Source organism: Hibiscus syriacus, unplaced genomic scaffold, assembly GCF_006381635.1.
Source record: "Hibiscus syriacus cultivar Baekdansim isolate YM2019G1 unplaced genomic scaffold, ASM638163v2 tig00110195_pilon, whole genome shotgun sequence".
NCBI classification, from domain to species: Eukaryota; Viridiplantae; Streptophyta; class Magnoliopsida; order Malvales; family Malvaceae; genus Hibiscus; species Hibiscus syriacus.
In genome coordinates this window covers 111,997-135,926 of record NW_024062621.1, presented here as the reverse complement: position 1 = coordinate 135,926, position 23,930 = coordinate 111,997, and the positions used below count along the sequence as shown (strand labels likewise).

Sequence of the window (23,930 nt, the reverse complement as noted above, 5' to 3'; positions counted from 1 at the left end):
TACTTGAAAATACATAAAGCATATAACATTTTTAGGTTGATAATGTTCTATTCACCCTAAATAAAAAATAATATTAATATCTCACTTAAGATAAGTGGACTATATTGAAAATTAAAATATCTCACTTACGTCATTTCTCCCATATATGACTAGAAAAATACAAACGAAATTGGTGGAAAGCCATCGCCCATGTGTTGGGTGGCTTTATAGACAGCAACACCACATAGAGCTATAAATAACACAAGTGTCGCCATGCATGCTACACTACACCTCTCTAACAAGACACGTATAAATTAGTGCCTCAAACTTTTTTAAAATTATTTAATTTTGATTTTTTATTTGTGTTGATATTGATATTGATATTAATATAATCATATTAATAATAATTATTCATAATGTGTTTAAATTTTTAAATTCAGACACGAAAGTTTTTTTTTTTTTTGAAAATTCAGACACGAAAGATGGTTAAACCGAAGTTACATAAACTAAAAATAGGGCTAAAAGAAAACCCACCAAAAAAAAGAACAAACCATAATTACCAAATTGCTATCATCAACGACACTCTAATCACCATCCAAATCCTAAATCACTTGTTCAATAGTTGCATTGACGGTCCTGATCCATCCCCCACTCTCTGATCCCCAACTGTAACTCGGCCGCGGCAATCAGGAACTCTATAGCTTGTTGTGGGGTCAACAACTCCACCACTCTCTTCAGCGTTCTTAACCGTAGATCATCGGCCTTCCAAACGACTGTTACCAGCCGTCCGATCATTTGATCGACGTCGGTGGATGCTCCCATAAGATCGCTCACACCGTGCTGCCACTCGGATAATTCATCCGTAATTGCATTCTCTTCCTTCACCGTCTCGCACTGTAACTCGCTCACTCGCCTGTAAATCACAAAATATGTTTTAGAAAATATCGTCATTTGTTTGCATGCATGTAGATGGCGGGTTTTGACCTGAACTGTGTAGGTGAGAGGTCACCGAGATCACCGGTTCGAACCCCACGAAGGATATCGACGATGTGGGATTCGAACAGAATACTGGACTCGGTGTAAACCAAATGGAAAACCGTGGTCGGCCTCCACCCGGCAATCCAATGGAGGCTTTTCTCGAAAGAGGAAGCCCATGGAGCGGCGAAAATGTCGAGGACGTCGCGTTCGGCGGCAGCGGCTTTGACTCTGTAGTACTCCGAGTAGTGGGAGAGGAGCTTGCTGACAAGGTGGTTCAAGTGGTGAAGCTGGTCTTGTGTGGTGGGTGGTTTCGGGGCCGAACAGAGCTTCCGGAGAAGTTGCTGGAGTTGGTCGCTCCAGGCTGTGTAAAAGGTGGCGAAGCTGCTCATTTTGGCGGGGGTTAAGGTGTTTGGTTGTGGGGGGTACTTCGCTGTGTTTATAAACAGCGTTTGGGGGTAATTTGGATTGTGAATGAAGGGCAGGTGTCGAATACCTGGAACAGTAATTTAATGATGAGCATTAAAAGTTTTAAGGCTTTTAAAAGCATAAAATTCCAGTTCAGGATCTCGTTCCGACTATAAAATTACTTTGGTATTTTAAATTTATATAGACTTTTACTTTTTTTATAATAGGTAAATAAAATCTAATTCTACTCCGGATATTATCTTTTATTTTGGACACTAGTAGCTTCCTTCAATTGAAAGCAATTGACATGCATGTGCAATGCTTAACTGTTTATCCAAATTAGAACCGTGTTGGGCACTATTTCTACTCGTCTGCCGACTTCACTTGAATCCAAATTATACCGAAATTTGTTAACATGAGAGCTCGGGAATGTATTACGTACAACTATCTTAATATATAATTAAAGAAAAATATTATCAGAATTTTTTTTTATATTTATGATAAAACGTTATTTAAAACATTATATTTTCTACTGAAAATGTTATTATTGGGTGTTACTTAAAATGTTTAACATTTTCAGTAAAATTTTATCTAAAACATTATTTTTTACCGAAAATATTAATATTATGTTATACCGATATTTAGTTAACGAAAATAATATTTTCGGTAAAAAATAATATTTTAAATAATGTTTTACATAAAATATTAAAAAAATAATAATATTTTAAATAATATTTTTAACTGTATATTAAAATTGTGGTACAATTTTATTATCTTGTGAGCTCACTTATAAAGGTTTTCAATCCATGCTGTACTGACATGACAAAAGTTCTTCCCTTCAAGTTCAAAATATCTAATATTTCCTTGTACAATATAATATTAATCCCTTAAAAACAATTAATTTATTATCAGCTCCTGTATTCATTATCGAGGATAAACCCTACCAACCTTGGCAATAAACTTTTTATAAAGAGCTGAGATATTTAACAGCATACGAGTATATGCTAAATTATGAGTAGAATATCCTATGACAAAAAAAATGTCTCCTCGGGAAATAAATGTCGGGCATTTCCCCACTTTTTAATATTTTACATCATCCCTTAAAAATATGATTAGTTTTATATATTTTTAAAATTTCAAAATATTTTTATCAGTCTTTAAATTATTAATATTATTTTTAGATTGCTATTTAATTTATTAATTAACTAATTTAGATAGAATATTGTAGAAATGAGAGTGACATTTTTAACCTAGTTTATTATATTCACAAACGTTATGATTCAAATCTCTTACTTTACTTAAGAGATTTGATGTCTCATCTCACTAAACTAATTGATTATTAATTAAAAAATAATATTAATAATCTAAATATTAAATGTAAAATATTTTAAAATTTAGAATCAATTTAAAGCTGAAATTATAATTTAGGAATCCGATGTGCAATCGACTCCAATATCTATTTGGGATTAAACAAGTAGGATGTCTATAATATTCAATGTCCCACTCCAAATCGTCAAACAGCTAAATGGCTCATGCAACCATGCCCACATCACGTTGTTAACTTCATAATTTATTACTATTAATGGCTTAATCCAATGAATTTTCTCCACAATTGTTTAAAATAATATTTTTAAACTAAATTGAATTTAGTTTAGTTAATATTGTTATTGATAACGTATCAATTAAGCTATATGGTCTTGGAGCGTTTTATTCTCGTCAATAATTTGACAGACAGCTATGGAGAAACCGTAATAATCGTGTTTTTCAGAATATACACAGCGACTCCCTTTCGACTTTTCATACGGTTGCTTCTTGGAGCAAAGCTTATCTCGACTATCATGGTACCCAGGTTGCTCCCGTTAGCCACGTCTCCATCCCGGTGCAGTGGAATTCGCCGGCTGTCTGGTGGCTCTGCTTGAACACTGATGATGCTCTCTCACAGTTGACAAATTCTGGTTCAGTTGGGGGGCTGCTTCGAAACTCCAATGGTGATTGTTTGATGGCTTTTCGGATGTGGGTAGGGATTACACAGAAATTTTATTTCGTGGATTTCGTATCATACTTGTTTTAATTGGAGCGTAGATAAATACAAATTTAGTGAGTATTAAGTACGTGTGAATGTAAAAAGTTATAACGGTAGTGGGTAGTGGTTAGGTGATGAGTTTGAAATTTTATCCGTCCCATATCCGTGTGCCTTGTATGTACCCATCCCATATCTGTCCGCCCACTAACTACCCGCCATGTAAATTTTGTATCATTATGGATTTAAATATAATATCAAAGATTATTCAATAAATTTTAAGATTTTACGGACATGACTTATAATTTAACCAATTATTTATATTATATAATCTGTAACGTTGTTGTTAGGCATGTATGAACAGAAACAGACGAATACGAGATAGATAGTAGATATCTAGTTGGATATTGAATGTGTGGATAATTTTGAGAATGTAACTATATAGATATGTGTGACTTTAAAAATTTTACTTATAGTAGGTGATGAATATGTGGTAAATATAAAAATATTAAATGATATGAAGACGAGATTAGGATATTTACATCTACCCGTCCGTTTACCATCCTAGTGATGGGGTATTTTTTAACGCCTCCGAATAGCTGGGCAGCAAGTAGCTCATCGTGTTGCATTCAGACTGACAGCAGTGAAGCTCACAGTCTCATTTCTCCGCCAGCAATAGACAGCCCTCTTGCCTTAGTCCCTTGATTTTGTAAAGATTTATTATGAATTCCGCGACAGATTACATCGCTAAAATGGTACTCTCCATGAGGTTCCTCTCTTACTGATCTTTCGTATAAATATCTATGGTCCTTCTTACTATAGGTTGAATAAATCTTTGTAATGGCTCTCGCCTCCCTTTCTGTTAAAAAAATTGTTATTGTTGATATAATATATATAAAAGTATAAAATTAAATAAAATTAAATATTTGATATTTAAAATTTATGAATAAAAGGAACATTAATAATATAAATATTGAAAACAGTATTTTTTAAGAATATTTATTTTATTAAAGTATTTTTTAATAATCAATAATGAAATTGGGATAGTGGATGAAATAATTAATCACTTAAAGAAGGTTTGTTATTTTTTTATTAAACAAATGTATTTATAAAGTAATATTTATTCTAAATATTCTTAAACATTTGGAAATGAATCTTCTATCATTTTTGCAGTCACTGGTGCTCGAACTCAATATCTCTAAGAACAACAACAATTTTTTTAACAACTGAGGTAATTTGGTTAATGCAATAAAGTTTGTCATTAGTTTGAGGTGATTATAAAATATTACATGTTTATAATTTTCTTAATCAATTGATAAGAAACGTGCACACACCCAGTAGAAGTAATTGTTCGAGTCTAAAACTTAAGGGAGAACAATAATCGTTTTTACTACTAAAATCATTTTATAGGTTCAAATAAAGTTAAATATTCAAATCTTAACATTATCAACATAACGAATAAAATAAATTGAGTTAAAAAGTTATTCTAAAAAAAATTAATATTTTTTGTCACAAGATAAAAAAACAATTTTTTATTTGTGGAAATATATAAATTGTTACATAATAAATGTATAAATTCCAAAAAGAGAATAAGGTTTAAAATAAGCCATGGTCTCACACTTTTCACCGTTTTGCAATCATCAAAATTTTCCCATTCAAAAATTAGAATCCATAGTTTTCACCGTCGTTTTGTCGTCATTTCCGCTGTCGTTTTATTCCTTTCTACCCCACCCCAAGAAACCCTCCTGATCGTGCCAAAATAATTAATAGTAAAATATAAAACCCCCGTGCATTTAGGGCGATTTCACCTGATCCGTTTTTTTTTAAATTCTCCCGTTCTAACACTCGTTGATCAATATTTCTTGATGTAACACTATTTCGATTGAGGTGACACAAAGGCGCATCCCCGGGGACGCGTTTTACTTGGGTTTATGCTAAGTCGGATGTCACGTGTGAAAGGCGCATCCCCGGGGATGCGCTTTATATGGGTTCTACTGAATCAGATGTCACGCTGATATTTCTTTTAATAATAAAGATTTTATTTTTATTATTATTATAAATAATTAATATATTATGTAAAAGGTTTCGATTATAATTTAAGAATTATCGAATGTATTTTTTAAATGTGTGTTAAAGGTGGAGTGAATTTAGGTTTTAGTGTTATATGTTTCAGGGACTTTGGCATTCACCCATTCCACGCGACATTAATCGGATGGAATAATAGATGAAAACCAGCTTTGATCTTATTATAGTTATAGGAAAAATGTATTAAATTATAATATTACACATATTGTTATATATCTATTATTTTTTATTATCGATATATTAATTTTATCACTTAATTATTTAAATGTTATCAATCTAGTCATTTGTTATCAATATTTAAAGAAATTATTGATGCATAAGTTAATAAAATTAGTATAATTGCACATTTAATCTTCAATAGTTACATATTTTATCAATTTAGTCTTACTTTTAATTTGTTTAATTTAACATTTTTTCTCTACTTAGAAGGTGTAATATTATAATATTTTAAAATTAATAATTAATTTTTTATAATAAATAATATTAATTATTATATTAAATAAATATCATCAAATAATTTTTAAATAAAAATTAAAAAAATTATTTAGGTGTACATACATTGAGAAATTATAGAAAATGCAATTACATTTAAATATTAGAAACAAAAACATTCATTTAAATAGAATATTAATTACATAAGAGTTAACTGTTATGTGATGATAACAGAGCTGAACATTTTTTTCTATTGTGCCCGATGTTTCTACAATGCCCACATCGTTTTTGTTCTGTTGACTTCTCTCGAATATCCATATCACAATGTATTCTATTAGATTTTGGACGACCTGAGTCCCTCAAAAGTAATTGATCTGGTACAATTGTAAGCCAAGTTTGAATCTCATCTGGGTCTCTTTCGTTTCCTATGGGCGGAAACTCAAATTCATATATCTTGAATACTTGTGAAAGTTGGTATACGAAATCAACATAATTTTTGTAGTCCAAATGCGAATGTGAGCAATGCAATGACGTGAGAACATGGATATTTGAGTGCTTGAAAGAAACCACAATCGCACCACCTCTCTTGCAGATTAACTTTGAAAGAGTTAGCTTTAATCCCTTGCAGCGGACGTGGCATTTCGGTTACACGAAACAATTCACGGGTGCGAGAAAAATTTGTAACCAACATCCCATTTGATGCAACCATTTTTTTCCTGTAAATCAGCTACTAGTCTTGGGTGGTAAATATGGCCGTTTTGCATCTAAGTAAGAGCTTGTCCACCGAGCTTTGCAAAGAGTTGACCCAAACGAAAATAAGTCGTTTAACATGATAGAAAATTGGGAAAAAGAAACATACCCACCCATCGTTCTTCTTGTATTTTCAGTAATAGTTTGCAGCAATATGACAAACACAATAACAATGTTGAACATGTGGAGGTCTATACATTGTACCCAAAGACTCCATTGTTGCTTTTATCCCGGCTCCTCGGTTTGAAATAATGCATACTCGTTCCCTGGTGATAACATATAAACGTAAATTTATTAAAGAAAAAAGCCCAGGACTCAGTGTCTTCTCCTTGAACGAGGGCAAACGCAACAGGAATAATATTGCGGTTTCCATCTTGGACCACAACCAATAATAAAACTTGCATGTATTTCTCATACAAGAAATTACCATCAATTTGGACAATTGGTTTACAGTATTTGATTGCATTAATACACTGAGGGTAAGTCCAAAAGACACGGTAAAATTGGCAGCGATCGCGAACCACTCGATCATTCACGTAATGATGTTGAGTTTCAAACTCAACAATTATCCCGGGATTGAGTCTTTGCACAACATGAAACCAACTGGGTAGCTCGTTGTAAGAGGAATCCTATTCACCATAGTTTGCAAATGGCATTCTGTTTTGCCAACCGAGCTTTTTAATAGGAGACGGTGTACCTATATTGTGACTGTATAGCAGAAATCAACACTGCAACAGCTATATGATAGTTTTGCTTCACAATGGGCATGATTGCTTAGCAAATAATGTTGGAGTCCAAGTTGGGATGATCTTGGTTTATACCTCTTGCACAACACGTATGAGGACCGTTGTATCTGGTTAGTTCCCAAAAGTTGTTCTTCCTCATCCTCTTTGATACACGGGTCATCCATTGACATTCGTTGTCACGTTGGACGCAGTAGCAGACATATTTCTCCGTGGTAGATCGATCAACTCGGGACTGAACTGAGTTACGAATATTGTAACTCTTTATTGCCATCATTGCTTCCTCATTCGATGCGAACTCCATTCCAATATGTAAATCACCGTTGTTGACTGATGACTGAAGTCCATAGTTGCCAACATCAGGAAGATCCAGAAATTCAAGCTCGTACATTGCATCATAATCAACACCATACATATGTGCAGGAAGTTCGGCTGGTGTTGTATTTATCGGAACGTCATCCTCATCATCATCAGAATGTAAGTTAAACTGTGGTGAGTCAGGTTCAACAAATAATCTCGTTTCAGCACCATCTGCACCTGGCTCCCGAAGAGGTTCTTCTGGTGGAAATGAGGGTTCCTCCGATAATCCAATGTTGAGGTCAAATAAGTTCTCACTTGTGTGTCATCCTCTTGAACTTGAGGCCATTGTATCATGTGGGATGTGAATAGACTGCCGTCTTGATAGCATTTCCATATGTAAGTCGAAAACATTGGCAGATGAATGTCTGCCCCTTGAAGTATAAGAGATGTTGCCATATGGATTATTGGTGAAGCCACGTGGGTTGAGATCATAAGCAGTTGCTGATGAATGTCTTCCTATTGAACTTGATGGTATAGCATCTGGCGTTGGATCCGCCATTAATGATGTGAAATCATTACAGATCGGTTGTGTCGGACTATCAACTTGATCAACATGATATGCAATGCCAAAGTGAGAGGAATATGAGAGACCACGAGAAGCACGAACCTCAATAAAAGTGGCATACATTTCAATAAGAGAGTGTGAACTCCCCATATGAGCATCAACCATCATAGAATCATCATCATCGTTGGAAAGCTGAAATGATGTATACATGAGTGGAAAAAGTTCAGTAGGAAATCTATACTGAAGTGAATATAGTCTTCTAGCCAGTTACACGAATATTTAACGAAATTTTTGTGATTAACTCCTCAAGAGTGATGTTCTCTTCAAGGTTAAGGGGATATAATGATATGACTAAAAAACAACCCCCTCTTAAGCTTCCTTAATTTCTCCATCATATAAAACAACAGCAGAAAGACGACTCATTTTCAGAGAATAGAGGATTGATATTTTTGAGAAATTTAGAGTTTGAGAACTTGAAAGCTTGTGAACTGAAGTTTGTTTTGAAAGTTCATAATGTTGCATATAATAGTGTCTAAACTGCGGGTACTATTCAAGTGAAGGCGCGTTCTCGGGGGCGCGCTTTCCATTTTTATCAGAGAATATGTTATCATTGCCCTATTATGTCACTCATGCCCGAAAAACTATTCATGTCAGTACCTATTATTTATGAGGGGACTTGGCAAAGTGGTGAAGGCGCGTTCCGGGGGCGCGCCTTCCATTATTTTGTCAGAGAATATGTTATCATTGCCATATTATGTCACTCATGTCCCCCAAAGAACTATTCATGTCAGTACCTATTATTTCTGAGGGGACTTGGCAAAGTGGTGAAGGCGCGTTCCCGGGGGGGTGCCTTCCATTATTTTGTCAGAGAATATGTTATCATTGCCATATTATGTCACTCATGCCCCCGGAGAACTATTCATGTCAGTACCTATTATTTATGAGGGGATTTGGCAAAGTGGTGAAGGCGCGTTCCCGGGGGCGCCTTCCTTATTTCATTTCCTAATGTTTGCTGATCTATGATATACTTTAGATATGGACTTAATTAAGATCTCTGTATTCTATCTTTTTATAAGTTTATATTTATTTGTATGCAATACTGGGAGAGCTGGCATGGGTTTCTGGGTGACTAATTGGCTATATTTTATTGTTGTAACCAGAATTGACCCTTTAAATATGTACATATTAACATCCCTGGTAATGTTACAGGTTGATCGTCTTATTGGAAAAAATCATCTATTCAAACGTAGTATTATACTGATTAAGGCTTGGTGCTATTATGAGAGCCGTATTTGGGGCTCATCATGGCTTGATTTCTACATATGGTTTGGAAACATTGGTGCTCTACATTTTCCATCTATTTCACTCATCCTAGATGGCCCTTTGGCGGTGAGTAGTGCAGGATTTTGGCACCGTCAGCTAATTTGATCTCATAACTTTAACTATTTGAATTATTACAGGTTTTATACAAGTTTTGGATTACTTTAGCAAATTTGATTGGGAAAAGTATTGTGTCAGTTTGAATGGTCCGATCCATTTATCTCCCTGCCAGATATTGTGGGTAAGCACAACATTTTCTTTCATGACAAATCTTGCTTCTTCTATTCTATACATGATTAAGAGGCTTATGTTTTATCTTGTCTCATGCAGTTGAGACGCCTGAAAATGGTGGGGGAGATTTGCTGCTTAGCAATGATTTTCTCAGGGAATGTGTGGACATGTTCTCCGTTCCATCAAGGGGATTTGAGACTAATTCACGGACATCCCTCAAAAGCATCTGAACATAGTAGATCCCTTGAGAGAAAACAATAATCTTGGTCGCAGTGTGAACAAAAGGTCAAATCATTTTCCATAGGAAAATGCCATTATTTCATCTGAACTTGGATCTTTCTTTGAGAATAGAAGAAATAGTTATTTCCATATTGTAACAGGGATATTCAGGCTATCTTGTTTTAGTAATTTTTAGTGATTCTTCAACTGACCGAGAGGGATAAAAGTTCAAAATGATATACCTTTTCCTCTGTAGGGAACTTTTACCGAATAAGAAGTGCTTTCACTTATGGGGCTCAGAAGCTAGGGCAGATTCTTTCCCAGCCAGAAGAAAGCATGGTGATGAACTTCTTAAGTTTTCTCTAACCCTTGATAGGCATGGAAATGGGCAGTGGCCTGATGTTCAAGATCCTGCTCCATTGTCTATATTCAGAGGATTTGGTGCAACATCACCAGTTTCAGGTACAGAGTCATGCCAGAAGATCAAACCTTTATGAGTCGGAATCTTCAAATTCAAATACCGTGACTAGGATAATAGATCTGATAATGAGGGATCATTGCACAAAGTCAATAACAGTAACGTGTTTGGGAGGGAAACAAATTTTAGTAGACCCTTTAGTGAGCCGCAAGGTTCTGCAAATTCTGTAAGTGTTTCAGAAATTCATCTCACAGGGGATGCTAAAGACCTGGCAACCTCCAAAATTCAAGGTCTTGTAATTTCAAATGATGCACATAAATCCCCTCCAAATGCGGAGGACAGTTTTTCCTTATAGGTGTGTAAGTGCAAGGCATGCACCTCATCTCTATTTCTGTAACTCATCTTTGGATAACGGGGAGATGAGAAATGGAAATTTGGAACACAAACAGCCCGAAAACTCTGGCTCTACTGAAAAGAATGCGAGTTGTGGTATTCTTCCAGCAGGCCTTGAGGAGATGGGTGCTAATGTACATAGTTATCACAATGTGAATCAGTTGGCTGCTAGTCAAGGGGTTCAGTCCCCTGTTGGACGGAAAAACCATCCATTGATTTCAAATTTTGCCTGGTCATATGAGGATCTATATCCTGGACATTGTGGTTATCCAGCTTTGCAGTAGTGTCGGAAGTCAAGAAGTTTTGAGCTCATGTCTGATCTTTGTGGGGATTACGATGCAAACATTCGAAGTTTGAGTTATGGCCAGTGGTGCTATGATTATTCCTCAAGTGCATTGTTCCTCCAATCTTCACCTTTGGTTTCTCAGCTCCAGAGCAAGAACTCATGGGATGTAGTACGCAAGTCGGTGCAATTCAGGCGAAATGCAATTTCCCCTATGAATGCTAACGGTGCTGTCCACGACAAGCCTATCCCATGAACCCACCAGTTCTACCTGGTTCCAGCTTTGGAATGGATGAAATGCCAAAAACCTCGAGGAACAGGGACATACTACCCCAATCCCAGCATGGTATACTCATTCTATTCCTTTGGATTGAGCTTCTCAAATTTGTGCTAAGAATAGGAAATTTAGTCTGGTGCAAACTTGCTGCATCATGGTATCATTTTGCTGTTGGTTTATTATTATATTTGTCAACTTTTTTTGGTTGAACCTTGTTGTCTCAGTTTGTTTTATATGCTTGAATCATTTTTGCAGACTTATTACAAGGATAGGCCCTTGACACCAAGGGGAAGGAACCCAGCTTGCAAGATCACCTCGCAACAATGGCCATGCCATTACACCCAGAGGCAAATGCACACAGAGGAGCCGTGAGCTGGCACAAATACAGACAGTGAATCAGGGTGTTGGGAAATCTGGGGTCTTGGAACTCCGACATTCTGCTGCTGAAAAAGCATTATCCCATAATGCCAATGGCTCATTGCATCAACCAGATAGGCTTATAGAATTGGGTCAATTGGGGCTTTACCTTTGGTACCAGCCTCCACAGAAAGTAGAAAGTCGCATAACCCGGGTTCTGCTAATGCTCAAAACTCGAGTGCCAGTCAGCCACAATTAGGAAATCAAAGGCTACAATCTGCTGCGAGCATGGATCAAGAGGTTTGAGATTTTTTGTTTTTGTCAAATTTATACACAGCATGGATCAAACTCAGAGCCTTTTTTCCCGCTATAACACGCAGGATACTTGTACAATTGTATCATTTAAAGAACGAAGAAGATTTCCCACCTTTACCCATCTGAAAACAGAAAAGAGAAAAGGATCGGTCTTAATTTATACAGTTGAAAAGTTTGGAAGAATAGAGAAGACAGTAAATGCTAACAAAGTCGGCCTTGGAGCCTCAGCTTGTGTGAATATGGTTGTTTGATAGCCATTCCAAAGCTGTTTTTATATGGAATCAGATAATTTTGTGTGGTTCGAAGGCGTATATGTACATTTCGACTAATCCTCTGATGTAACTTATACTGCAGAATAGTCTCCCTTTTCTCCCTTCTTAACTCAGCAATGGTTGATCGGGTGGTATCTGTTTCGCAATTCCGTGTTTGAATTGGTTTAATCGGCATTTCATTCATTAATTTACAATGGACATTTACGAGTGTATCATAATAGTTATGGTAGTATTAAACTTTAAAACTTTCAGAGAAAAAAAATTAAATTATATAAAAATTTAAAATGTTTACGAGGATGATGGACGGTGGTGGGCCTAATTATCTTTCAAGATGTCTTTCATAGATATTATTTAATCAAGTACACTTTCCTTTTTGTCAACTCTTCACTCAAAAAGGCTGGTTCATAGATTCATGCACCCAATCCTATTATATATATAAGTTGTAGTATAAAATAGAAAAAAAAAATATTGAGGGATTTATTCAATGTTATTTTAAAATTAAGGGTAAATTGCGTTATTAGTCAGAAATTTTTATGTTGTGTGTTAATCTTGACACTGAACTTTAAAATATTTTAATTTTAGTATTAAACTTTAATTTACATTTCAACTAGAGCATTAGGTCGTTATATCCTTAATGGGGTCATGATGCAATTGTTTCTTCCCTATTTTCTATAGAAACTATACAACTCATTCGGTCATCGATGTCGATTAATTATCGTTCAACATTTTTCGCTACTTATTTGTATTTCACGTTTTTTTTTTCTTGTCATCGAATTAATTTTTAATTAAATCTACTTAAAATCGACGAACATCTATCTAAAATCGATGAAAATCTATCTAAAAATTTAACTTTTTAATACTTTGATCTCATTGGATAGTCGTTCAATGAGGTTAGTTTCTAGACATACTATTCATATTGTTGAGAAAATGTTTCTTGTCGTTCAAATTTTTAAACAAACAATTAAAAACTCCTCAAATATAAGAAAGTTCCCAAACCCCTAAAATAATATATTTTTGTATATAATTTTTATTTTTAAAGAGATTTTTAGAAAATTAAACCGATAAATGATAAAGAACAACATGATGAGTTTATCAATATCTTGGATGATCAGAAAAGACATCGGATAATGATTTGAAAAATGGATGAAAAATCTCTAATTTTGATGAAGATGATGACCTGAAATAAATAAATAAGTTTTACTCTTCAATGTTAGCACCATACTAAAAAGTAAACTAAAATTCAATGCTAAATTGATATACAATCTAAAATTTAATGACTAATGGTATAAATTATCCTAAATTAATTATATTAAATAATTAAATTAAATTTAGATTCCCAAGTTGCATGCTTGCTTTGATTTTTTGGAAAGAAAAACCGTAACTTGCTTTCCTTTGCTTTATTTCATGGATTATTGAGAAACTAAACAGACTAATGGTATAAATTATCCTATTAATTATATTAAATAATTAAATTAAATTTAGATTCCCAAGTTGCATGCTTGCTTTGATTTTTTGGAAAGAAAAAACCGTAACTTGCTTTCCTTTGCTTTATTTCATGGATTTTGAAACTAAACATTAAGTTTGAGGCTAAGATTTTTTGAACGGTCTATTTTCATTGAAGAAGGAAAGGAAAAAAAACACTAGGAAGGTTGTAAAACTGAAATTCTTTTACAACTGATGCAGAATAAAACCAAGAAATTATATCTTTATCAAATTAATTACAATTTTAATTTCATTTTAAAAGAAGCGAGTAAGAAAGATTTAGTAATTGATCAGAGTGAATCTAATTCATTTGTTGATTTTTTAATTAATTACCAATATTTAATTTATTTATCTGTTAATATAGATTGATTAATGTAAAAAGTATTATGAGATAATCTTCCAATTCAATTTACTCCATTATGTTTTAAAATTCAAATTAGAGATATTCATTAATGATACTCGATTTTTAAGACTTGTATATTGAGTACTGATTTTCTGGATAGTAAAAAATATGACATGTATCCCAACTTGTGAATATCTAATATCCATATTTGAGTTATGGTACCTGACTCGACCTGTAAACTTGTAAAAATAATAGATCAAGTATCCGATTCGAAAAAAATTAATAATTTTATATGATTCAACGGTTAAATATATCAAGTACTCTTAATTCATTTGAATGATTTTATTTTAATAATTATTTTGTTGTCAGCTTGTATGGAGCACTAATATGAATGTCAACTCCATCAAGCCTACTTTAATTTTATCACTTTCATATGTATATCCAATGGTACAAATTTTGTTAAATTCTCTTCCATAATTGAGCCATAAGAGCAACACTATTATTTATTTAAAAAGTAATTCTTATTTTATCATCATGACTACTTATTTGAAGTTTGAACATTTATTTTTCTCTCTCTTCAAAAGAATAAATTAAATTCAGATAAAATAACATACCCATTGTATTATAATGAGATGATTTTGACATAATTTCAATCTAAATTTACTCAATCCATCCGTTGTTTATTAAATATTCGTTGGACTTGTCAATTTACATCAGTTGCGAAAGCTGAATCATCTTCATCATCTTGCACAGTTTCCTCCTTAATTTACAATCGAAACTATTGGATCAATCTCGAAGAATACGAAAACTCTTTTGAATCCAACTCTATCCATTCAAATTGCTTCAATATCTACTCCACAAATGGTGCTGTCACAGCGTAGCCATAGGTTCTTCAAGTTTGGAGCTCTAGTTCCTGCCAAAACACGCAATTTCAACCCGGAAAATGATTCTCCTCCACAACAAAGTAACCCAGATTTCATATCATTCTTCTTAACGAAAAGCCTCCATTGGCTGACACCAATTACTCTTTTCCCTACCATACCCACCTCTCAACAGTGTTCTTTTCTCTTTAAGAAAAAAAAAATCTTCTTCCGCAATATATAAATATTTACTCTTTGTTTATCAATCAGCTAAATGGTTTCCAAAATTACTACGATTTCTCAAGAAAATTGTGGAAATGGCTTGGATTATGCTTAGCGTCGATTATTCCAGGCTTTTTGGTTGTTGTTGGTGTTTTTTCATATGAAACCATGAATGGAAGCCTCGATCATATAACCCCCTTCTGCGTTGTTCTTGGATTTTATATTATACTAGACGTATAGAATCGTATATTTGTTGTTTTTGAAGATATAGTATTACACAAAACCCGACAGCTTTTGAGGGTGACTGCTGTTTTTCTATGACAATGTTTAAAACACGTGTTGGAGGATGTGTTGATGGCTTGAGTCTCATCTTGGATACGTTGAAACCGATCCTTCGGGTCGATATGGACGTGTAAGTTTCCTTGGTTTGAATCTTATTTTTTTATTTTCCCGAGAAAATTTGGAGACAATGGTTTTTGATGTTAATCTCTTAGATTGTGTAGTTCGTGTAGTGTCAGGTGTGTATGTATAACTATTGATTCCATTAATTTTCCCCGGTAAATGACTGAATCGTTGCTGTAAATGAGAATTTGTGCAGTTCAGAGAGATTCTGGGTAAAGGAGCAATGAAGACAGTGTATAAAGCATTTGATGAGGTACTCGGAATGGACGTGGCATGGAATCAAGTCATGCTCGCCGATATCCGTTCGCCGGACGAATTGCAGCGGCTTTACTCGAAGTCCATCCTCAAGAACATAAACCACGGTTCCATCATGCAGTTCTACTCATCCTGGATGGATATCGACCGAAGAAACATTCAACTTGTCACCGAGATGTTCACCTCCGGCACCCTTCGAGAGTAAATCGCATGAACCATCAATCCAATACATATGCAACCTTAATTCTAATGCCGTTTTTAATATGCAACTTTGTATACAGGTACAGGCAGAGGCACCAGCGTATCGATATGCGAGCGGTTAAGAACTGGTCTCGACAAATCCTACACGGTCTAGTTTATCTCCATGGCCATGATCCCCCGGTGATACATAGAGATCTTAAATGTGATAACATCTTTGTCAATGGTCACCTTGGACAAGTTAAGATCGGTGATCTCGGACTGGCCGCCATTCTTCGCGGTCACAAAATGCTCACAGTGTTATAGGTTTGCTCTCAATCTGCAGAATCCACTTAAATTTCATAGAATCAAGCAACTCTGTATATGTATATATATTTTGTATGTCAAATGTCTGCACCTGTGTATAACATGCTAGGTACACCGGAATTCATGGCACCGGAGCTGTACGAAGAGGATTACAACGAGCTCGTAGACGTATATTCCTTTGGCATGTGTGTATTGGAGATGCTTACTTGGAGTATCCGTATAGCGAGTGCTCGAATCCGGCTCAAATCTACAAAAAAGTGAGTGAGTTACATTTGGTTCATTAATTTCGGTAACATTGACCATCGAGCTAATCTATTCCATTTTCTTAACTCTGCAGGGAAAGTTGCCAGAGGCATTATACAGGATCCAAGATGAAGAAGCTAGGAGGTTCATCGGGAAGTGTCTCGAGCATGTTTCGAAGAGATTGCCTGCTCGCGAGCTCTTGCTCGATCCGTTTTTGGCCTCTGATGAAGGGAATTTGCTGCCATACCCAAGAGTGTTAAGCTCAGAGCTAGTCCCTTCACTGAAGACTGATCCAATAAGGACTACTAATATGTCAATAACTGGCACAATGGACCCTGCAGATGACACTATATTTCTCAAAGGACAGATTACAGACAAGGAAGGTACCGTAGCAAACTCCATTCGATATGTTTATAGGACTAATCTAATCCTGTTTTACGAGTTCGAATTTGTGCTGTTATAGGTCATGCTCGGAACATCTATTTTCCCTTCGACATAGTAAACGACACCGCAATCGACGTTGCCTGGAGATGGTGAAAGAATTGGAGATCAATGACTGGGAACCATTGGAGATTGCTGATTTGATAGAGGAGGAGATATCTTCCCTTATCCTACTTGGAAGGACTGGGGATCCTCTAAACCCCACCATCAGCACACCTTCAGGTATGAAGATGAAGATGACTATGATGATTGTACGGAATTCATCATCCGTCTACGATACATCCTCTCATTCTTCCTCCCAAGTCTCCCTCCCAGCGCTCCTTCGTCGTACGAAACACGAATTTCTCATGGGAAAAACGTAACTTCCGGCTGCAGTGCATTCAACAGTGATGATGCAAGTTCAAGTTGCCACAAACTCGTTCCAATACCAGCATGAACTCCGAAGACGAGTTCGATTCAAGTCTCCGACAAGGTGGACATTCCAGCATTCCGAAGTCCCTCAAATCAACACGATTTTGTCCATCAGAGAGCACGAGTTCTTACACCTACAAACAATGCGACGCACAACTCGATTCATGGAAGGCTTCAAACTTAAATGGCCAGCGAAAGCTAACAAAGATCCGTTCACTCGTCGACATACGTAGCCGATTGCTGCATCGATACGTAATGGCTGAGGTAAACAAAAGGCGGTTGTTCAACCATCGGAGCGGTCGAGAACATCGGATTTCAGGATCCCACGGAGGGTTCAAGTAGCAGCCTGAACCGAAGGATTTCAAGATGATTAGTAGTATATTTCAATTTTAAAAGTAAATATGCAAAATGAAATAATTTAAATATTATATGTATTGTCCTGGGCAACTGAAACACATGACAACTTGCACTGGGAATCCTTCAAATTAATCAAACCAGATTTGCTTGAAAACCTGTTGTTCATCAAAAATCGAAGAAAGATAAGAGGCAAGCAAATCCTCCAACTCCTTTGATGTTATTCATCTCAACATATGAATCTTCAATAAAATATTTTAATTCAGCAATAATATGTTGCGGGTAAAAAGAAAGAGCATTAGAAAGAAAAACTATTCTCTCCCTTATTGGTTTTAGTAAATAAAATTATACAAATCTGTTCTGAAGCCAACCAAACTATGAAACTACATAATGGCAAAAGATTTAATACAAAATCCTGATTTGTTATTTTTTTTTTAATTTCCGGGACAAGCACAAGCTCCGTCACCGCAACAAATTGTTGGAAGGGATACATACAGAGATTGTTGTTTCTTCACTTTCATTGTTCGAATTCACAATATATACCAAATCGGAAAGTCTGGGTTTCAATTTATCACTCCAAAGTCCATCACTTCTCCTGGCGTTGAGCTCCCGGCGGTTAACCACCACCACTACGAGCTTTTCCGTCAACTGATGAACATCAATGGCGATGACCAAATTGCTACACTGGTGTTCCAAACGGATCCCACTCTCTGTCATGCTTATAACTTCTACGCTCACAATTTTGTCAACCTCATCCCTGATTCTCTCATAACTATTATCTTCCACGGTTTCTCCGCCGATATGAACCGCCATGTTGGACGGGAAAATCGACGTCGTTGAACAGACCGAGAGGTCGAAACCCGACGAGAAAGAGATTAAGTCGAAAGCGTCAAGCTTACGTTGCTTTGTGTTTCTTCTTTCATTTCGAAATCGAAGAACGGGGTGGACTTTAATTTCTTTAAAGCCGTCTTTAAACCATGGATCATTCATGATTTCATCAATGGTGATCCTCGTTTCAGGTTTGGTGTCGAGGACGATATCAGTCGTTGGAGCTCCGGCGACGTCCATTTCGGGAACTTGAATTCACCTCGATAAATCTTACGGTACATTATCGTCATATTGGAATCGTCGAACGGCAGACCCAGCGTGGAGGAAAAACAAAATGATGCCGCATGCCCAAATGTCGAATTTGGCTCCATCGTATCCTTTCTTGGCGAGAATCTCCGGGCCACGTATGCTGGAGTTCCGCATAGAGTGTGGAGGAGACCGTCCTGTATGACCTGTTCCGATACGGCGCTAAGTCCGAAGTCTGTTACTTTTAAATTCCAGGGCTTCAAGTCGCGGTGGTAAATGCCTCTTGACTGGCAGAAACCGTCGGCGGAAATCAACTGCTGGAAATAACGACGGCTGAGATCGTCGCTGAAACGTCCCTTCTTTATCCTCGAGGAACTCCCCACCTTTGGCGAATTCCATGACGAAATAAACCTTTGTCTTCGTCGCCAACACCTCGATGAGTTTGACAATGTTGGGGTGGTTCAACCGGTGCATGATAGCGATCTCCATCTTAACATGCGCCATCAGCTTTCCTCGGAGAACTTTCCGTTTGCTCACAGCTTTAATCGCCACGGTCTCCCCAGTCTTCACATTGTGCGCTTGGTAAACTTTTGCAAACGCCCCACGCCCCAATAATTTTCCGACCTCGTACTTTCCGAACAGTGCCATCTCCGATGAAATATCCGACAACCAATTGTTCATGCCGGACGGTCTCCGAACCCCGCATTGTCGAATCCGTGGTTGAAACAAACCCCACAAGAAACCGATGATTTACTGAGTTCCAAACCGAGTTCAAACTCATTACTTCAGATTCCTTAACAAATGTGGGTTTGTTCGACACCGGAATCGTGGGTTCTTCGAGCAGACGGGAAGCATTTAAAGGACTGAATGCGTGTCTTAATATTTCGATTGGACACGTGGAATTTCTTAATATTTGCATAATTTTTTTGTATCGGATGGACTGTTTGTCTGGCTACGATTGAGTTGGGGACAGATGGTTTCCGCCCGCGTGTCTCGTGACACTTGTTTGTTATGTTTAACGGTTAACTTATTATGAAAAATAGTCTTAAATTACTTTTTTTCCCTTAATTTTGCAAATTAATTTTTGAAAGTTTTTGACTATTCCAAACTAAGGAGTATTATTTATTTATTTTAAGAAACATTTCAAATAGCTATCCAACGTATATTATTTATGATATTAGCCATAAATTATAGATTTAAGCTTATATTATAATTTGATTATTTTTAGTTTATGTATTTTTTAAATTTTAAATTCATCTGATCTGAAAAATTAATTGAAATCGATTAGAATCTAAACTGTTTGTTACCCAATTTGGTGATGACTCAAAATTGATTCAAAACCGATCTGGACTTAAGGATGAAATCTTACTATTCGAAAATCATTTGTGAGTTGGATAGTTTAATATAGACTTATTGTAATCGAAAGCTGAAGTACAAATTACCAGAACCCACACGAACATGCTTAAGACAGTCTTAACTTTATTACACTAAAGGAAGATAGTTTGAAAATACGAGGTGATTTAAAACGCTGATCAACTCTGGGTCGAAACTACATGAAATTGTTGTTGCGACTCTTGATGCTCCATAGGCGGTGGCGCTTGCAGCGGCGGCTCGCCTTGCCAAGCCCAAACAATGTCGCTCAGTGCCGGTCTTATCTCTTGTTTCATTACTTTTGATACTCCAACGTGTCTCCATTGCTCTTTTTAACCTCCACCAGATGGACGGTGTAATTTCGAAGATTTCGGCATCAATCTCCAATGTACCTTTCCTGCCTTCTTTTGAGCTTTCTATCTTCAACAACCCTTCATCTTTCTTCTTTATTTCATCTTTAGACGCTTAGCAATGTCTTCGAGTTTCGAATTATGGTGGGAGCCGTCTTGTTCGATGTAAATCTAACTTGTTTTTTGTTCTTTTTCCTCGAATAAACCAGATAAATCAAAGCCTGCAGACAAGGAGATGATATCAAAGGCATTCAAGTTAGTACAGGGAGTTGGGGTTTGCGGCACGATAGCTGGTTCTTTGACTTGAGGTTTACGGTCCATTCCTTTGTGAACCAGGGATGCTCCGTTTTGTCGATGGAGATCCTTGTTCTTGGATTCGGATCCAAGATTTTCAACAGCAACCTACGTACTTCGGGGGAAAACCAGTTGGGAAACTTGAACTCCCCTTTGCCATTTTCCGGTACATCTCCATCAGATTCGAGTCCTGGAATGGCAGATAGCCAGCCAGGAGAACATATAAGATTACCCCACATGACCAGACATCAGATTTGCATCCATCGTAGCTCGTCTGCTGATAACTTCGGGTGCAACATAAGCAGGCGTCCCGCATGTTGTGTGGAGCAATCCATCTTGTTGTTTCGTTTCAGAGCACTCAACCCGAAATCCGTAACCTTAAGGTTACCCTGCTCATCCAACAACAAGTTTTCCGGTTTAAGATCCCGATGACAACTCCTCGACTATGACAGAAATCGACAGCACTGATTAGCTGCTGAAAGTACCTTCTCGCAGCATCCTCTTTCAACTTCCCTTTCACAACCTTCTTGAACAATCACCCCCTTTAGCATATTCCATAACAAAGTAAATCTTCGTCTTGCTGGCCATTACTTCATAAAGCTCGACAATGTTGGGATGTCTAACCAATCTCATGACTGAAATTTCGCGCTTAATCTGATCCATCATCCCGACCTTAATACCCTCTCCTTGTCAACTATCTTAATGGCCACACTCATATCGGTTCGATATTCCTCGCACGATGAACCTTGGCGAAGGTTCCCTGTCCTAATAACCTCCCCCATTCATACTTTCCCACACAGTCCTTTACACTCCATTTCCAGTATATCAATAGCAGCAGAATCTACCTTAACAAGTACTACTATATCTGATCTAGGTTTCTGATATATGTATATGCAACCGACCTGAAACTCTGCTAAAGCTCAACCATCTTCACAGTCACGCATTGGCATAACATGTTCCCTTAAATTACTAGTCAAAATAGCCATCATAACATGGAAACACAGCCTATTATAAAAACTTAAATGCCGATTATCATTAGGTATATAGTAAGGGCGGCTCAAACAGAGCATCAACTTCATTAACCTCAAACGAATGGTGCTCAACTTCCAACCTCATCTTTCTGCATTCCCTGGTTTCCTTGTGAACCAAGAAAGAAAACACTAAAAAGATATTAGGAAACCAGTCGAGAATGACGAACCGAATTAGACCAGACCGTAACAGAGTTTCGAATTTGACTAGAAATGTATGTAGTGTTCACCTGATGAAGAATTTCAAAACAAAATCAGGGGCATTAACAGCACACATATATAATAAAAGATCAAATGTCATATGATGACCCGAATTCTAATTTGATTCGTCCAAAAACCATTGTAAATTGAAGTAAATCTCAGCCTCTAGTTTTTAAATCCAAACAAAAATCTGAGGTTGAACCTAGCTAGCACCATGAAACCAAAACATCTAGTTTCTAATACTAAAGTAAATTCAAAATTACCAGCAAAACATTAATAAAAAGAACAAATCTAAAGATTTCAAGCGAAACTAGGACACCCCAGAGTAATGAAATCATAAAATGGAGCAAAAAGAAAGTGAACCTGGAAAATTTAAGGTTGAAAGTTTGTACCTTGAAAACCGTAAGAATGCTTTCTCCCCTTTATTTCTGAGGAAACAACAGATGCATAAGATAACAGTGAGAAGTAGAGAGCAGCTATGAGCAAGAGAATTTTTTTGAAAGGTGGAGGAGGCAATGTGATAACATTTATATAACAAAACGAGGTTGTAACCTACCCAAAAATGATATTTATTATGGAAAAATGATTGATTTTGTTGTATGCGTCAACTTGAATTTACCTATTGATTATGATAAATACCCGCGTTAATATTGATTAAAATGATAACCTATCAATCATAGAGACGTGTTATGGTCAATTTTAGAAGGAAAATATCATAACTTAAAAGCCTTTTTAACCATATTGATTGATGATTTATGATATAATATGCACACATTGAAATATAATGTATTTTTAGAATAACTATATTGATTAAATCGATTAAAATTATTGAAATAAGAATATCTTTTAATATATTTTTTATTGACAACATCTGTTAAAATATATAATTTAAAAATCTTAAAATCTCGTATCATTAAACTACCTTATAGTTAATATATATTATTTTTAAAATTTTAATTAAGTATTATAAAAATGGAATGAAGAGATTTGAAACGTAACTTTTAGTGTTTAAAATTTAAATTCAAACGTTAATATTTAAATCTATAAAGGGAAAAGCTTGTTGTCGAAAGAAACTTATAAATCTAACAATCAATGACAGCGCAATAGCCATGTGAAAATTCGTGTAACATCAACGGCCAACCATTGTCCGCCACGTTGCAAGTGAAATACCTCGCTGGGCCTAGGTGCCACCTTCCTCAGATAACCGTTGCAAGTTGCAAACGGACGAGCTGTCATTTATGATTGTTCGGGGAAGCGTCAAATGTCACTGGTTTTATTACACGTGTCAGTTTATATAAGGCCACGTAATTCGGGGTTTTTTGTCTTTTTCTTGGGTGGCGGGACATGTGGGTCCCACTGGCTTATAGACACAGTTCAAAACATTCTGTCGTTTATAAGGAATGTTTGGGGCAGTTATATATATATATATATTTACGTAAATAACATGCATAAAAGGTTATTTAAATAAACGATATATTTTGGGTCATGGAGGATAAAAATGCATTTAATTTAAAACGTTTCTGATAATGTATTTTTAATCCAATGTGTTTAATAATAGATTATATAATATTTGAGAATAAAAAAAACAAGAATGAAAGAATCATAAAATGTTATACAAATTTTATCTAAAAAATGTTAGATGTGCCTTTACCAATTATACATTGGCTAATGCTATACCTATATATATGTTGATCAAGGCGATTTTTAAAAAATTATAAGGAGCAATTGAACTAACCTTTTAAAAGTTTGCTAC

At 35.9% G+C, this 23,930-nt stretch overlaps 1 protein-coding gene and 4 pseudogenes across 1 annotated transcript; 2 read left to right on the top strand and 3 right to left on the bottom strand.

Annotated features, from left to right (window-relative positions):
- Positions 1-492: 492 nt before the first annotated feature.
- On the bottom strand, positions 493-1,461 carry LOC120218121 (protein DOG1-like 4). The gene is made up of 2 exons (XM_039215088.1): positions 964-1,461; positions 493-892 (listed from the first exon to the last, which is right to left on the bottom strand). The coding sequence occupies exons 1-2, from the start codon at positions 1,344-1,346 to the stop codon at positions 595-597; spliced, it is 681 nt and encodes a 226-aa protein (XP_039071019.1). The 5' UTR covers positions 1,347-1,461; the 3' UTR covers positions 493-594.
- A 1,592-nt stretch (positions 1,462-3,053) lies between these two features.
- On the top strand, positions 3,054-12,331 carry LOC120218022 (annotated as a pseudogene).
- A 3,226-nt stretch (positions 12,332-15,557) lies between these two features.
- On the top strand, positions 15,558-18,016 carry LOC120218120 (annotated as a pseudogene).
- A 305-nt stretch (positions 18,017-18,321) lies between these two features.
- LOC120218021 lies at positions 18,322-19,739 on the bottom strand (annotated as a pseudogene).
- Positions 19,740-20,393: 654 nt separating this feature from the next.
- On the bottom strand, positions 20,394-23,413 carry LOC120218020 (annotated as a pseudogene).
- Between the last annotated feature and the right edge of the window lie 517 nt (positions 23,414-23,930).

What these genes read in the sequence shown, in the direction of transcription:
- LOC120218121 (XM_039215088.1), bottom strand. Translation starts at nt 1,346, where the DNA reads ATGAGCAGCTTCGCCACCTTTTACACAGCCTGGAGCGACCAACTCCAG. An exon ending in CTCTCACCTACACAGTTCAG is followed by an intron (nt 893 to 963) that starts GTCAAAACCCGC and finishes TGTGATTTACAG; the next exon opens with GCGAGTGAGCGAGTTACAGT.